Raw genomic sequence first — 15,228 nt, forward strand, 5'->3', positions numbered from 1 at the left:
TTCAATTCTATTTGCTTAGTTTATTTAATTCACAAAAATATTTCACACAACAAATTGCGCTCAAATTAAGATAAAATGAAATGAAAAAAGAAAAAAAAAACAATAATAAAATTAATAAATAATAATAAAATGAATAATTCATTGAAATATTTGATTAAAAATTAAATTAAAGCTATATTATTTCAATAGCTTAATTATAGCTAATAAATTGCACTGTATGCTATAATTTAGCTTAATTATCAAATTTGATAAAACATAAAATTATCATTATGCATAATAACAAATCATTCAATAATAATAATAATAATACCATTTAAAATTTTCCATCAGCCAATTTCATTCAGTTATTTAAATTAAAATATGTTATTAAATTCTTCTATATATTAGAAATAAAAAAAAAAGTTGTATTATCATATAAAATAGAAGTAAAGAAAACATTTCAAATATGTAATAACGTTAGTGATCACGTGAATTATAGACGTAAATTGCGTGACAATCCTGATTGACGTGTTCGTATTACGTCAAATGGGATAAAAATACAAAATAACAAAAATTTACGAATGAATGTTTTCATTTTGTAGAGAAATTCTTTTCTTTATTTGCAATGATTTTTGTGATAGCTTTTATTTGCTTTCATTATGTTATTTTGAAAACAAAAAAAAGATAAAATAAAATAAAATAGAAAATAAAAGTTTAATTAAGTGGTTCTTATGCAAATGAGATGAAATAAGCAGTGAATAAGTGAAAATTGAAATAGCTTTAAGATTCTTTGATAGATATACTTTTTACTTTATACTGAAATTGTCTAGAGATGTATTTTAAAAGTATTATGTTATTATCATTGCAGCTCTCTCTCTCTCTCTCTCCCTCTCTCTCCCTCTCTCTATTAAGTGAAAATTTCAATAGTTTTGAGATTTATTTTGGACATGGAATAATCCTTGAAAATGAATACATAAATGTTTATTGATTTTATTCTAAGAAATTGAAATTTTTCTTTCTTGTTTTGTTTTTTTTTTGGACCATAAAAATTTGAGGAATTTAAAAAAAAAAATTTAAGGAAAATTTGAGGAATTTTTTAAATCTTTTTCAGACTACTCTAAGTACATATTTTTAGTTAAAAACTTTCATTATTAATGTTTTATTCATTTCAGTGATTTTTTTTTTTATTGTTCCAAAAAAAATATGAAAAATGAAATCGATGAATGGAAAGAAATATGAATTAGATTAAAAATTCAATATCATTTTAAATTAAAATCAATTACTATTTTATGTATATCAATTAAGAGTTACTATTTTCGAGTTCTAAATTTACTACATTTCATATTTTATTTCTAATGTTAATTTGATGAATTTATAATTTCCAACAAATACTTAATTACTTATGCAAATTAGCTATAAGAAATTGTTGAAGTGATAAAAAGAAGTAAGTCTATTTCTAAAGTAATAAACTTATTTCTTCATAATTATCGATCTAAATTATTTAACTAACTTTAAACTGAAAATGTAAATTGCTCTTCAAAAAAGGAAAAAATTCATCGTACTTCAAAGTCGAATTTGAATCATTTCAAATAACAAAAAAAAAAAAAAAAAAAAAAAAGGAAAGAAAAAATTTAGAATTTTGTAAGGAAACATTATTTTTTATAAGATATTGTAAATGAGATAAATATTGGACAACAATTTTAATTAAATTTTAAATTTGACAAATAGTAATGCTGCACAGAGTTGATTAAATTATTTCACAGAAAATTGGAGTGTCACATCATTTGTCACATTAATTTCAAAAAATGAATTCCTCCCTATTTTTTTTTTCAGCTAACATAATGGAATAAAACAAACAAATGATTTAACTGGCTAGGCCAGATTCCTAAAATTTTATTCTTGGCCTAGTCCCTATCTTATTCTTATTTATTTATAAAAAAAAATGCTCTAATAGAATGTTTGAAATTAAAGAAAATTGTTTGCATTATTATTGATTAATTATAATTTGATCATTCAGATGACAAATATGGAAGTCAGATGACAAATTTAGTTTAACTTTGAAATTCCCTATACAAAAATAATTTCGAATTCCTATTTTTTTTTTTTTTTTTTGTAAAAATCCCAAATTTTTTTATTGTTTGGTGATGCAATTTATATCATAAATCATATATTGTATTATAATTATTATTAAAATTAATTCAGAATTAAGTAAAAGAAAAAATTTCTAAACAAAAAATCAAATCAATTTTTGTTATTAAAAACTTTTAAATCAATTCCATGAATTTACATACTAAAAATAAAATTTAAATAACCTTTCTAATTTTTTTTTTTTTTTTAAATCTTCAAGAAGTATAATTTTTATAGTTTTAAATATTTTATCGTTTCTTAAAATTAGTTTTTTTTTAAAAAAAAAGTTAATTCTAATACATAAGGCAATAATTAAGAAATTAAATTTAATAATATATTGGAAAATAATTTAAAATTGAAAAATAAAATCGATTAAAATTAATAAACGTTATTTCTTTTTTTTAACAAAGCGAATAAATAAGATTTAATGTAAAAAAAAAAAAAAAATTTATAACGAATTTTAAAAGTATTAATAAAATGAATTGATAGAAAAACGAATCTCAAAATTAACCGTTGATGAGATGAAAGAGAGAGAGAGGGAGAGAGAGAGAAAGAGGGAGGGAGAGAGAGAGGAAATTAATTTAAAATATTATCAAATATAAAAGATTATGGATGAACTTTCTATGACAACGAATGACGATTGAAATGGTTACTATAGTAACTTATATAAATAAATTTTTTACAAAATAGAATTAAAATAAAAATGAAAAATTTTTTGATAAGAAATCGAAATGAAATTTTATCTTTAAAAAAGGATAATATTTCCTTGCAATTTGATAAGAGAATTTTTCAGGATTTCATCAATATTTTTTTGTTTCCATTCTTTTTTCCATTTTGAAACAAAAAAAAAAAAGAAAAAAATTAATTTAGTTTTTTTAACATTTAATATTTATTAATTAATAATAATTAACATTAATTAATTATCATCGATTGATAATTTTATTGATATATTGAAAAAAAATATATTTCAAATGCAATAAAAAAAGAAAAATGTATTTTTGTAAATCAATGAGTGAAAGAGAAATCAATCGAATATTTTATTTTTGTAAACTGATAAGATTTTTTTTTTTTTTTTTTTTAATTCATTACAAATAAACCGTAAAATTTGCATATTTTAATTACAATTAACAATAATTATTTAATTAACTTTAATAATTAATTAATAAACAAAATTTTTTTGCAATTTGTAAATTAATTGCAAACAAAAATAAATTCAGTAACATTTTCATCATTTCAATAAATTTGCATAATTTAAGAAACTTTTTGAAATTCCAATAAAATGACTTCATCCAGTTTTAACTATAATAAATGTGTCTGTCATAGCATCAACGATTAAATTTCCTTTTAATTAACCTTTGAACTATGTAATATCGATGTGTTTAAGTTTTATTTTTTTTTTTTCGCTTCAAAAATTTTAAATTATTTAAATCAAAGGTTACATTCATCATAAAATAATTTCTTTTTATTATTAAATATAGCAGAGAGAGAGAGAGTAATTATTGTGTATTTCATTGATAAGTTAGTGAAATTCACTGAGGAATCTCTCGGAATATCCAGGAAATTCACCTCGGAACATCCAGGAAATTTACTTTTTATTGATTTCAAAGTTTATACTTAATAGTTTGTAGCGAACAGTAAAATATTTAATTTGTTTTTGTTAATAAAACAAAATTTGAAAAAAAAAAAACAAATAGAGTAAATGTTTTCTCATTTAACTAAGATAAAATAGTAGAATGGAAGAAATGGAGAGAGAGAGAGAGAGAGAGGGAGAGAAAGAGAGAGGGAGAGGGAGGGAGGAGAAAATTTTGAAAGGGAATGAGAAAAAAGTGCAAATTTGTAATGAACAAAAATAAGTGATATCGGATGATACTTGCATGAAAAAAAGAGAGAGAAGAATGGTTCAGTTCCGAGAGAGAGAGAGAGAGAGAGGGAGAGAGAGAAAAAGGAAAGATATGAATGAAGAAACCATTCACCGAAAGAATTTTTACTAGACTATCATTTTGTTATCATTAGGTTAAGCGAATAATACTCTCAGTGATATTTACGGAAAATTCCGGAATAAGTTTTTGAGACGAAAAGTTGAATGAATTTGCATTCCTTAGCTGTAGGAGGAAGAATTGATGAAATATGCATAATATATAAAATAAACCAAAATATTTGTGACACTTCCATTCCTTCTTTATTTTTTAAAGATAAACCTTTTTAAATATTAGCTTATCCACTTTATTTATTTTTTTTTTTTTTTTTGAATTTCAGTAAAATAAGCATTACTGTTAATATGAAACTTTTGATGTAAAGTGTAAATGAGAAAATTGCAAGTAAAAAAATACAACTAAATTTAATATTTATTTATTTCAATAAAGAATTCAGCAATAAATTTCAATTTTTGATACAATCAAAAATATATGAACAAAAAAAAAGAAAAAGAAAAAATCGACAAAAGAATTTGGAAGCAAATATTTGTTGATTTCTTCATTTAATTACAGAGTTTTTGAAAAGATAGAATGATATTTCATGTTAGAGTTACAATAATATTTCAAATATACAAATTAATTAGACAAAAAAAAAAAGGAAGAAAGATGAGATTTGAAAGAGTAAAGTAATCAGATAAAAAAGTGATTAAATTTTACTCAATTTTACTCGTACTATACACCATTTCGTGTATGTATAGGCGCCCACAAAGACGTAAAGCTTTATTACCTAAATATCGCGTATAAGAGTTAAAGAATTGTTCTGCTTAGCATTTTAGATAAGCAAAAAAAATTTGATGAGATACGAGAAATAGGAAAGATAGATAGATAGATAATCATAATAATCACAATAATAGTATTAATTATTCTCAAGATTAACTATTAAAGTAATTCATTTGATACTTTAAAAATTTCGAAAAGATATGGAAATTTGTTATATTATATAAAGAATGATGAAAAAAAAAAAAATCATGCTGAAAACAATTTTATAGTTAAATTCTAATATTTGAAGAAAAAAAAAATAAAGGTAAAATCATAAAGAAAGAGAAGAAAGATAACAATTAAAAAGAAAAAAAAAACACAGAAGGCATAATTTGTTAAGATATCAATTAAGAAAAAAAAAATTTTTTTTTTTTGATTGTTAAAAAATAAGTGGGAAAATTTTTGAATTGATTTTGAGGAAGAAATAATTGACTATAGGAAAGTCTGGTTGGCATTTCTCGACAAATTTGAAAGCCCAGCAGTAAAAATAAAAATTATTGGCCAATCATTTATTTTTTATTTTCATTTTATTCACTTTTTTTTTCCTCTTAGAGCATATAAAAGATTTATTATAATAAATTTGTAAGCTAGCAAAAAATTTTTTAAAAAAAAAATAAAAATAAAAGATAGTTGATATAATGGCAGTGATAAAGATGACAAATATATAAGTCGGCACAAATATGGAACATTTCAATTGTTAAATTTTAATAAATGTCAAATGTCAAAGGTCATTATCATCGAGTAATGGATGATATAATTATAAAAGATATTATTATTATTCATTTTGTATTCAATATTCAAACAATATGAGAAAGAGGTAAATTTGAAGCAATGCAACAACATTTATAGCATTCATATACAAATACAACTGGAAGTTTTGAAAATTTTGGCAGTTTTTAAAATTAAAATAGAAAAAAAAAATGAAGGAAAAGGGAAAAGGAACTAATGAAAGACAAAAAAAAAGAAGAAATTACTGCCTATTTTATATGATTTCATTCAAATATTTAAAAAAAAAAAACTTTTTTTATTCTTTAAATCTTTGTAAAATTTTTTAATCAACAAAATTTAGTTTCTTTTTTAAGTAAAAAAGAAAAAAAGAATATGTATATAAAGCATTTAATATCACCAAAATTGTAATAAAGGAATGAAAAAAAGAATTTTTCTAGAAAGGAAAAAAAAAGAAAGAAAACAGTAATGAAAGAGAAGATAATCATCAAACAAGAAATATTAATTAAAATATTTTCATACCAGAATATATAAAAAAAAAAAAAAGCTATACAGAGTATCTTTTCAAATTTTGATGCATTATTTTAGAATATCAATGTGATAATTATTAATTGTTCAAAAATAAGAAAGTTATCAAATAGGTAAAATTATTAAATTCATTTTTTCATTTGTCTTTTTTCAAGATGGAGAAGAAAAGTGAAGTGAAACTAGAACCTGATAATGACATCTTTTTAAAACAAAAATTAATTTCAAATATATTTCAATTCTTCATTAATTTTTTTCGTTATTTTATTTCTTTTATGAAATAAAAATTTCACTTTCACTTTTGTCAATCTTTTGGGTTAAATTTATTCCACATATTTTTGTTTAATAATGGCCTCAAAATTCATTCTTGTGTAAACATTTATGATTTAAAGGTAAATCTCAAAAAAAAAAAATTATTTTATTTTATCGTTTTTTCTTTTGAGCACAAAATATACAGTCAATGAATTTACTATCGAAATCAGGTTCTCATCGTTACTTTTAAATAGTAAATAAAAATGTTTAAGAAATTTTTTAAATTTCAATTTCTATAACTTTCTTTCTTCTCTGATCAAATTTTTTAAATTGATAAGATAACTCTGTAAATATACGACAACAATAATAATAATAATAATGACAATATCACTATAATTTTTCATTATAAGAAAAAAAAAAGAAATTTAATACTTTAATATACAATTAGCACTAATAATAAGCAAACGAAACAATTCAAAAGAAAAAAAATGAAAAAAGAAAGAAAAGAAATAACTTGTTGAAAGTGAGGCAGATTTTTTTATGGAAGTAAATTTATCAATGGGATAATTTTGTTAAAATTTCAATATAATTCAAAAAATTAAAAAAAAAAACAAAAGAAAATAAAAACTATTGCAAAATTATATAATCAATCGATCCAAATTTCTGATATTTTATCAATCGATCAATATTTTTCAATCAAATCAATATACGATTTCATTTTTTTTTTTTTTTTTTTTGTTTTAAAAAAAATTGCTATTATTGATCCCATGCATTTGGTGAAGGTGGAAATTCGGATGGTTGTGCCACCGATGAGCTGTAAAAATTAATTTTCATTAAGTTTCAATTATTCAAATGATTCAATGAAAAATGTTTTGTCCAATTTAAAAAAAAAATTTTTTTTCATCGTTAATATATCATAAAACCAATTTGTATTAAACTTAAATTGCATAAATAATAATTGTTATTATTTATAAAAATTTTAAAATGAAAAAATTTTTACTTCAATATCTTATCTAAAATATCAAAAAATATTTGTTTGTAACATAAAAAATATATAATTTCTCATTTTATAAAAAGTTCTTAGAATTATTCAAAAGAGAAAAATGTTTTACTTTTCTCTTTTCTCGATGAATTCTTTTGCTCTTCAAAAATATAAAAGTAAAAAAAAAAAAAAAAAAAACATTTCATTACCTAGTAAAAGTTTTATATGAGGCAGAATTTGGATTAATTGTAAGTGCTACACCAAATGGTGGTGATCGTTCGGTGACAAATCGATACATTCGATCTCTTAGATCAAACATTGACATATGTGACAGCTCTTTTTCCCATCTTGGATCAAATGGATGTTCATGCTAGAAAATTTAAAGGAAAAAAAAGAAAATGATAATTTTATAAATGAATAATTTTAATAAAGAACTAAATTTTATTAAAAAAAAAAAAAAACATTTACATTCTTTCTCTTAATTAATTTAATTAATGTAAAATTTTTTTTTCAAATTTTAAATAATTTAACTTACCACCGGATCTAAAATTTGTGAGAAGATTCGTACATTTGATGGTGTAGTATAGCAACATGAACACATACATGAATGAAAACGCATACGACCTTCATCTAAATATCGATGACTTAATGCTGCATCTACTGTGACACGTTTTTCCTGCAAAAAAAAAAAAAACAAATTAAAGGTTTTTTTTTTTTTTTTTTTCTGCTAAAATTTATTAGCTTAATTTGAAAATCTTTTAAATTTCATAATTCAAAAAGAAAGAAAAGAAATTAACGTAAAAAAATTAATTAATTAATTAATTAATTAGAATGAAAGACGAACTGGATCAAATGTCACCAATCTCGTAAGTAAATCAGCTGCATCATCATTTCCCTGTGTTAGTTGAATAATTTTTTGTGGATTTGGTTGTCGAAATGGTGACGATAAGATATGCTTTCGAGCACCATCACATGCTGTTTTCATTTCTTCTTCTGTTGGTGTACCCAATAAATCAACAATCATATTTAACTGTAATAATAAAAAAATGTTTAGATAATTAGCAAAAATTTCAGCAAAAAAATATTAATTTAATAGAAAAATCAAAAAAAAAAAAATTATTTAAAATTTGATGAAAATGAATTTGAAAAAAAGAATTTTTTTTTTTTTATAATATTTATTCTATAATTTTGGATATATTTATAAGTTTAATTTAAAAAAAAAAAATAAATAAATAGAACAATTTTTTTTTCTGATCAATTAAGATTAATAAAAAAAGAATTTATTTTGATAATATAATCAAAACCTGTTCAACAGGTCCATGTGCTTGGAAAAGTATTCGTCTTCCTAATAATTCAGCGAATATACAACCCACTGACCATACGTCAACAGCGCCCGTATATGTCCGCGCACCCATTAATAATTCTGGTGAACGATAATACTGCGTTACAACCTATAAATTAAAACTTTATTGATTGATCAATCGATTTTACTTTTTTTTTTTCAAAAAACAAAATTAAAAAAATAGTATAATTGTAATTTTTTTTAGAAAAGAAAAAATTTAAATGAAATATTTGAAGTTCAAAGATAAACAAAAAAAAAAAAAGTAGCATCCATCTTCATACTTACAATTTAAAACTTACTTCATGAGTCATAGCTGATTGTTCATGTGGATCCCACATCCTTGCTAAACCAAAATCACAAATCTAAAAAAAGGAATATTTCAATTATTGAAAAAATAATTAAACTAAATTAATTAAATATTATCAATTTTAATAACTTTAATCCTACTAAGTATCTACTTATATTATGATTAATCATTTCAAATAATTATTCTTCACCAAATTATATGTGTGTGTATTTATTATAGATGAATATATGATGGATGATCATCCAATGATCATTATTGATTTTTTAATTAAGAAAAATATTATATTCATTACTTATTTCATATTCTATTATCAATATATTCTATTCTTCTACAATACTCTTCGAACGACTTTTTATAATTTACTAAGTACAAAATAAATAAAATTACCTTCAAAATGCAATTACTATTCACTAGCAAATTGCCTGGTTTAATATCACGGTGTAAAATATTAGCTGAATGTAGATATTTCAATCCTAAAAATATTAAATGAAATTTAAAAGTATTAATTTTAAATGGCAAAATATGTTTTATATACAATAACATCCTCTTAATATATTTACACCTATTTGAATTATCAACGATGCTTGTTTCCTAAACGAATTCTAAAAAATTTTTATTAAATATGAAATTTTTTTCAGCTAACTATGCTATTTCAGAATTATTTACTGTAAAATCACTTTATACAAATCTTAAAATTTCTAATTTCAAATAGGATAAATTTATGCCAAAGTATCAAATTTTTTCAAATATTAAAATTTTCAAACATACTTTCATTCTCATTCCCAAAATTTTTTTCAATATTCTTTAAATATCAAAACTGATTCTCGAGATAAATTTATTAAAGTTAAAATTAACCTCTTAAAATTTGATAAACGAATATTTTTACATGATCAGTGGTAAGTGGTTGTGGTGAGACAATAATTTTGTGCAGATCACTTTGCATCAATTCTGTTAAAACATAGCTGAAAAAGGAAAAAAAAAATGAGAAATAAATTTCATTTTCAGCAAAAAATGGAACAATGAACTTCAAAGGATAATACAGCAATGAATTTGATAATATTTTTGTTTTTTTTGTTTTTTTTAAAATATTTTAACTTTTTCTATCGTTTCCAATATTTTCATCTATATTTACTATCATATCATTCATATTTATTATTATTATTATTATTCTACTGCTACAATAATTAGAATTTAGAAAAAAGAACTTACAGTTCTTGAAAAAAATGAGGATTCTGCGGTTGTATAACATCGATCATACATAATACCTTGAATTTGTCAAATATTTTAATGATAAAAAAAAAGAAGGAGAAATTATCTAAATATAACTCAAATTTAAAGTAATTAATAATTAATTTAAAAATAAGAACTAATTCTGAAAGAAACAATTGCAATTGTTACTATTATAATCATAATAATAGCAATAAATGTGATTAAAAACTTCAAAACTAGTAATTAGTAAAAAAAAGAAATAATTGGTTAAGAATAATTTACTTTTTATCTTGCAGCTCTTTTCACATTTTGTTTTTTTAATTTTCAAATAATGCTTTTATTGTTCAAATTTATATAGCAGATGGTTTCATAAGATAAAAATTAAAAAAGAAAAAAAAGAGATCAAAGAATATTACAATTAAAATACCGGGGAAGCAGCTGTAATGGGATTTTTCACCGGGAATACTTATAAGAGAGACAAATGTTGAACATATATTTAAACATAGATATATTTAGCATAAATTTTTAATCTTAGGATATCTACCAAGTTCGTTTAAAAATTTTTTGTTTCAACAATAAAAAGTTTAAAATAAATTTAAATTAAATTAAAGATGACATGATCGTTGGTTAATTAATTCAGTTAATTATTTATATATTTTATATGCTTAATTATAACTTATTTTATATATTACGAATTAATTAATTATGTGTATATTTTATTTTTTTTTTTTTTATTTGCATTTTTCATTGCATTCATTTCTTTTTTCATTTCCTTTTTTTTTTTTTTTTTTTTTTTTGCACATTGTTTGATATAGTATAAAGTCAATAAATAAATATTTGTCATTTTTTTTTTTTTTGATGTTAATTTTCAAGTTTTATAAACCTGTCACTAACTTTCCATTCCTCTTTTCACATTATTTTATTGTATATTTGATCCTTTCTTCTTAAAATATCAAAATGAGAGAAAAATGAAGAGAAATTTGAAAAGGAAAAAAGGAAAACCAGTTTTAAATTTGATGGTCAGTCTGGAATTGGGTCTATGTTTAATTATGTATGTCTGAATAAATCACATTTGACGTCATTAAAAATGATCAAAAAGAAAGAAAGAAAGAAAGAAAAAACGAAGAATAATTGAAATTGTCATCGATTTAAAATATATTTCAATAATGGTATCTAATAATCATTGCATTGTTTCAAATTTTATTTCACTTCTATTCTTATATTATTTGACGAAAGATTATTTATGTATATTTCACTTTGTTTGTTTGTTTGTTTGTTTATTTTTTGATATTTTCCCATTCATTTTTTTTTTCTTTTCAGATTTCATTTATCACAATTTCTGCAAAAAAATTTACATTTGATAATTATTATTTTTTATCCTTTTTTTAATTTGTGTAGCTAATTAATTAAATATTACAACGATTAATATTAACACAGAATTCGATATCTCAAAAAATAATCCAAGCACTAATTCATTTTAAATTATTCAAAATTTCTTCTTTGATCTTAACGGAAACGGAAAAATCATTTGCGCGAGACTATAAAGAAATAATAGTTCCATTTTTAAAATTCATTTCTAACAGTCAGTTAAAATTTATTAATTATAGATTTAAAGAAAGATTAACTTACATTATCATGTCTAAAACTGGATAGCATACGGATTTCTCTAAAGACACGTTTACATGACGCAAGATTCTGGAAGACATTTGGCATTTTTTTCAGTGCTACACGTTTACCACTACGTGGATCTGTTACTGACCTTTAAACAAAAATATTTAAATTTTAAAATATAGCAATTAAATACAAAAACATTTATCCTAATTAATTAATATATAAAAGAGACTTACGATATCATTACATCTTATTTATTTATTTTAATAAAACCAATGATTATATGAAAATTTTGAAGTATTAATTTAGAATTCACAATTAATAATTTGACAAATAAACGAGAAAAAAAAAGAGAAAAGAGAGATTTAATTAACAAATTTAAAAAAAAAAAAATTAAAATAAGTCTAATTTCTACGCATTAAACTTATTTTTTAAAAAGAATGAAAAAGTTAAAATTTCGAACCAAACAACACCAAAAGCGCCATAACCGATTGGGCGATCCGGTTGTGTATCATGTTGTTCCATAGTTGGTGGACGGTAAAATGGTTGAACAGCTGTTAGGATTGCTTGACTTGAATGTGCTACTGACGGCTAAAAATTTACTATTAACATTTAAAACTGAAATTTCATTTTAATTTAATAATAAAATTTTAAATTAAAAAAAAATCTTAACAAATATTTTTCTTTCGAAGAAAAAAAAATAAAATGTGAATAAACTTTAGGAAATTTTTCACATATATTATTTATAAAATTTAATTTTGTAATTCTTAATGAACAAAGAATCTTGAGAAATAATATATATGAAAAAAGTAAATAAAAGTTTTTTGTTAAATAATTTGAACCAAAAATTATTTGTAAATTTAATCAGAAATATTCCAAATAACTTTATAAAATTAAAAAAAAAATAATCTAATAACATGATGTGTGCATATATTTACCTTTGATTTTAGGTAAAGGTAAACTTACAGTGTGTCTCGATGACAATTATGCAATATAATATTTTGATTTTAATGAAATTTAAGCTGCTCAATTATAGATATGAATTAAAATCCCAAATTAACTGTTAATCATTAAAAGTAATTCTACTTTTTTCCGCCTCAATTATTAACTTTGCTCCTCCGTGAGACATTAGTAAAATAAACAAATGAATAAAGTAATTAATTAATGAGAAGAAAGAAGAAAACAAAATAAAATAGTAAGTAATAGGCATAAGACATTAATAATTAAATGACCTCTGAGAAATTAAATTTTAAAAAATGTTGAAAAATTAAGAAATCTAAGAAATTCCCACTTAGGATGCAACATAAGATTGCATAAGTTGGAAATAGTTGTAAAATTTTTGAAATTTTTCCATCTAATTTAAGCATAAATAGAACAGAATCAAATTTTGAAGTAATAAAGAACCAAAAATTGTTTTGCTCTATCATACAAATGAAATTAATTAATTTTGCAAAAATATTAATTCGATCATGAAATTTTCCATAATTATTTCAATCAGGAAAAAAGTACGCTAAATATTTGAAAATCAATTGCTTCTATTTACTAAATTAAAATTTTATTTGCAAATTCAAAATATTATTCTTCTCATTTTCTTCATTTCATGAAAAAATTGACAACAAAAATGATAAAAATTTCAAAAAAAAAAAGATAGCTGAAATTTTAGCTAATGATAAATCGAATTGTTCATAGCGATTATAAAGAAAAGCTTATAAGATTTTCTTTTTTTTTTTGTTCTTTTTATTTTCAATGGAAATAAAAAAAAGGAAAAATGAAAAAAAAGTGAAATGCACTTTTTTTCTTCTTCAGTCTTTCGATTTTTTTTTTAAGCAATGATATGGATGAAATTGAGGAAATTTCAGAAAAAAAAAAGAAAAGCTCAATTATTCAACCTAACAATTATCATTTTTATCAGTTATTCAACCTTGCAATTATCATTTTTATCAGTTATTCAACCTTTTTTCTGAAAAACTTACAAAAAAGAAAGTTTTGATCATTTAAATTTTTAATTTCATAGAACAAATCAATAAGTCATAATGAAAGATTTCTTATCAAAAAAAAAAAAAAAATGATAACCTGTGATAAATGTCCATTGTGATAAGAATTTTGCAATAATTTTGCCGTAACACTTTTACCATTAAGTGTGGTAGCATTATGCCTAGATTCCTTAGCACCTGGCCCAGCATATATTGATGCTGGCCCAGCAACAATACTACCTGTCCCTGCATGATGTGACACTAATGCCATCTCTTCTAGCACTCCTACAAACTAATTTAAAATTTTTTTTGTTCAAAATTGAAAAGTTGCAATATATATGTTAGAAATAAATTAAATTTAAAAAAAAAAAAAACTTTTATTTTTCAAGTTTTTACACTTATCATTTAGCACATTACTATTTCGTTTTTTTGATTTGATAGTATGGGAAAAATTAAACATAAAAAAAAAATTATGTTTATGAAATTTTCTAATATTCATTTATTTGCTACTATGTTATTTCTTATTTTTTGATTGTGATTAATACATATAATTGTGTTTAAGTTTAAATATTCGATACTTTTGTCATAAAATTCTAGCAAATCAATTCTTTTGTTTATCTAATATAATCTTTTTGACAAAAATTAAAACATTTATCCTATCATAATATCGTTCAAATTTTGTTCACTGATAATTTTTGCTGATAAAAATTTTTACATTTAAAAAGAGGGAGAGAGAGAGACAGAGAGAGAGAGGGGAAAAAAAGAAAGTTGCTAAAATATTAATTTAATAAAAACCTGCAATAATTGAAGTATTTTTGGTATATTTGATAGTTTGATGATTAGCTAATGAATTGAAGAGAGAAGTAGCAGTAGCTCGACTGTTAGCTTGATCACACTTCAGTGACCCTTCTTGAGTAACTCCCGAGCAGAAGGATGACGACACTGATGACGCAGCTGATGATGACGATGTCACTGCTAATGACTCACTACAGTGATCGTTTGTTGCAGTTGCTGATGAGCAACCTGACGATGAACTACTTCCTGTAATCATGCAAATTTCACTACTTTATACCATTAATATATTGAATTCGTCAATTTTCAAAAGGTATGGAACAGAAACGGAGAGAGAGAGAGAGAGAGGGAGAGAAAGAGAAAAAAACAAAAAAGAGAAGAAATTATATTTTAAATTCCTATTTAATAATTTCATATCTGTAAATGATCGTAAAATAATTTTGTGATATTTTCAAAGATTATCAATTAAAATTTTTTTTCCATGTGAATAAAGTTTAATTTCACTTAAATTAATTGTAATATTTTTTAGGATATAAAAATGAGAATAATCGAGAAATTTTGAGATAGGAAGAAAGAGTAGAATTTGGGATAAGAATTTGATGAAAATGATGGATTAATTATTAAAATGGGTTAATTAAAATCGGATTACGAAAGAGGAAAGTATGAAATAT

At 22.0% G+C, this 15,228-nt stretch overlaps 1 protein-coding gene across 2 annotated transcripts; it reads right to left on the bottom strand.

The window, feature by feature from the left end:
* Window positions 1-7,097: 7,097 nt before the first annotated feature.
* On the bottom strand, window positions 7,098-14,816 carry Bma-lit-1 (MGC81364 protein, putative; the record flags this gene model as incomplete). Of its 2 annotated transcripts, XM_043077457.1 has the most annotated exons (13): window positions 7,098-7,155; window positions 7,533-7,693; window positions 7,859-7,999; window positions 8,168-8,353; window positions 8,628-8,774; window positions 8,965-9,027; window positions 9,360-9,445; window positions 9,828-9,934; window positions 10,182-10,237; window positions 11,811-11,940; window positions 12,256-12,383; window positions 13,866-14,050; window positions 14,561-14,816. In XM_043077457.1, the coding sequence occupies 13 exons, from the start codon at window positions 14,814-14,816 to the stop codon at window positions 7,098-7,100; spliced, it is 1,704 nt and encodes a 567-aa protein (XP_042933391.1). The 2 variants fall into 2 exon arrangements, with proteins under 2 accessions (XP_042933391.1, XP_042933392.1); XM_043077458.1 differs by lacking the exons at window positions 11,811-11,940; window positions 12,256-12,383; window positions 13,866-14,050; window positions 14,561-14,816 and having other exon boundaries at window positions 10,182-10,228.
* Between the last annotated feature and the right edge of the window lie 412 nt (window positions 14,817-15,228).

Source organism: Brugia malayi (genome assembly GCF_000002995.4).
Source record: "Brugia malayi strain FR3 genome assembly, contig: Bm_v4_Chr1_scaffold_001, whole genome shotgun sequence".
In the NCBI taxonomy this organism is placed as follows: Eukaryota; Metazoa; Nematoda; class Chromadorea; order Rhabditida; family Onchocercidae; genus Brugia; species Brugia malayi.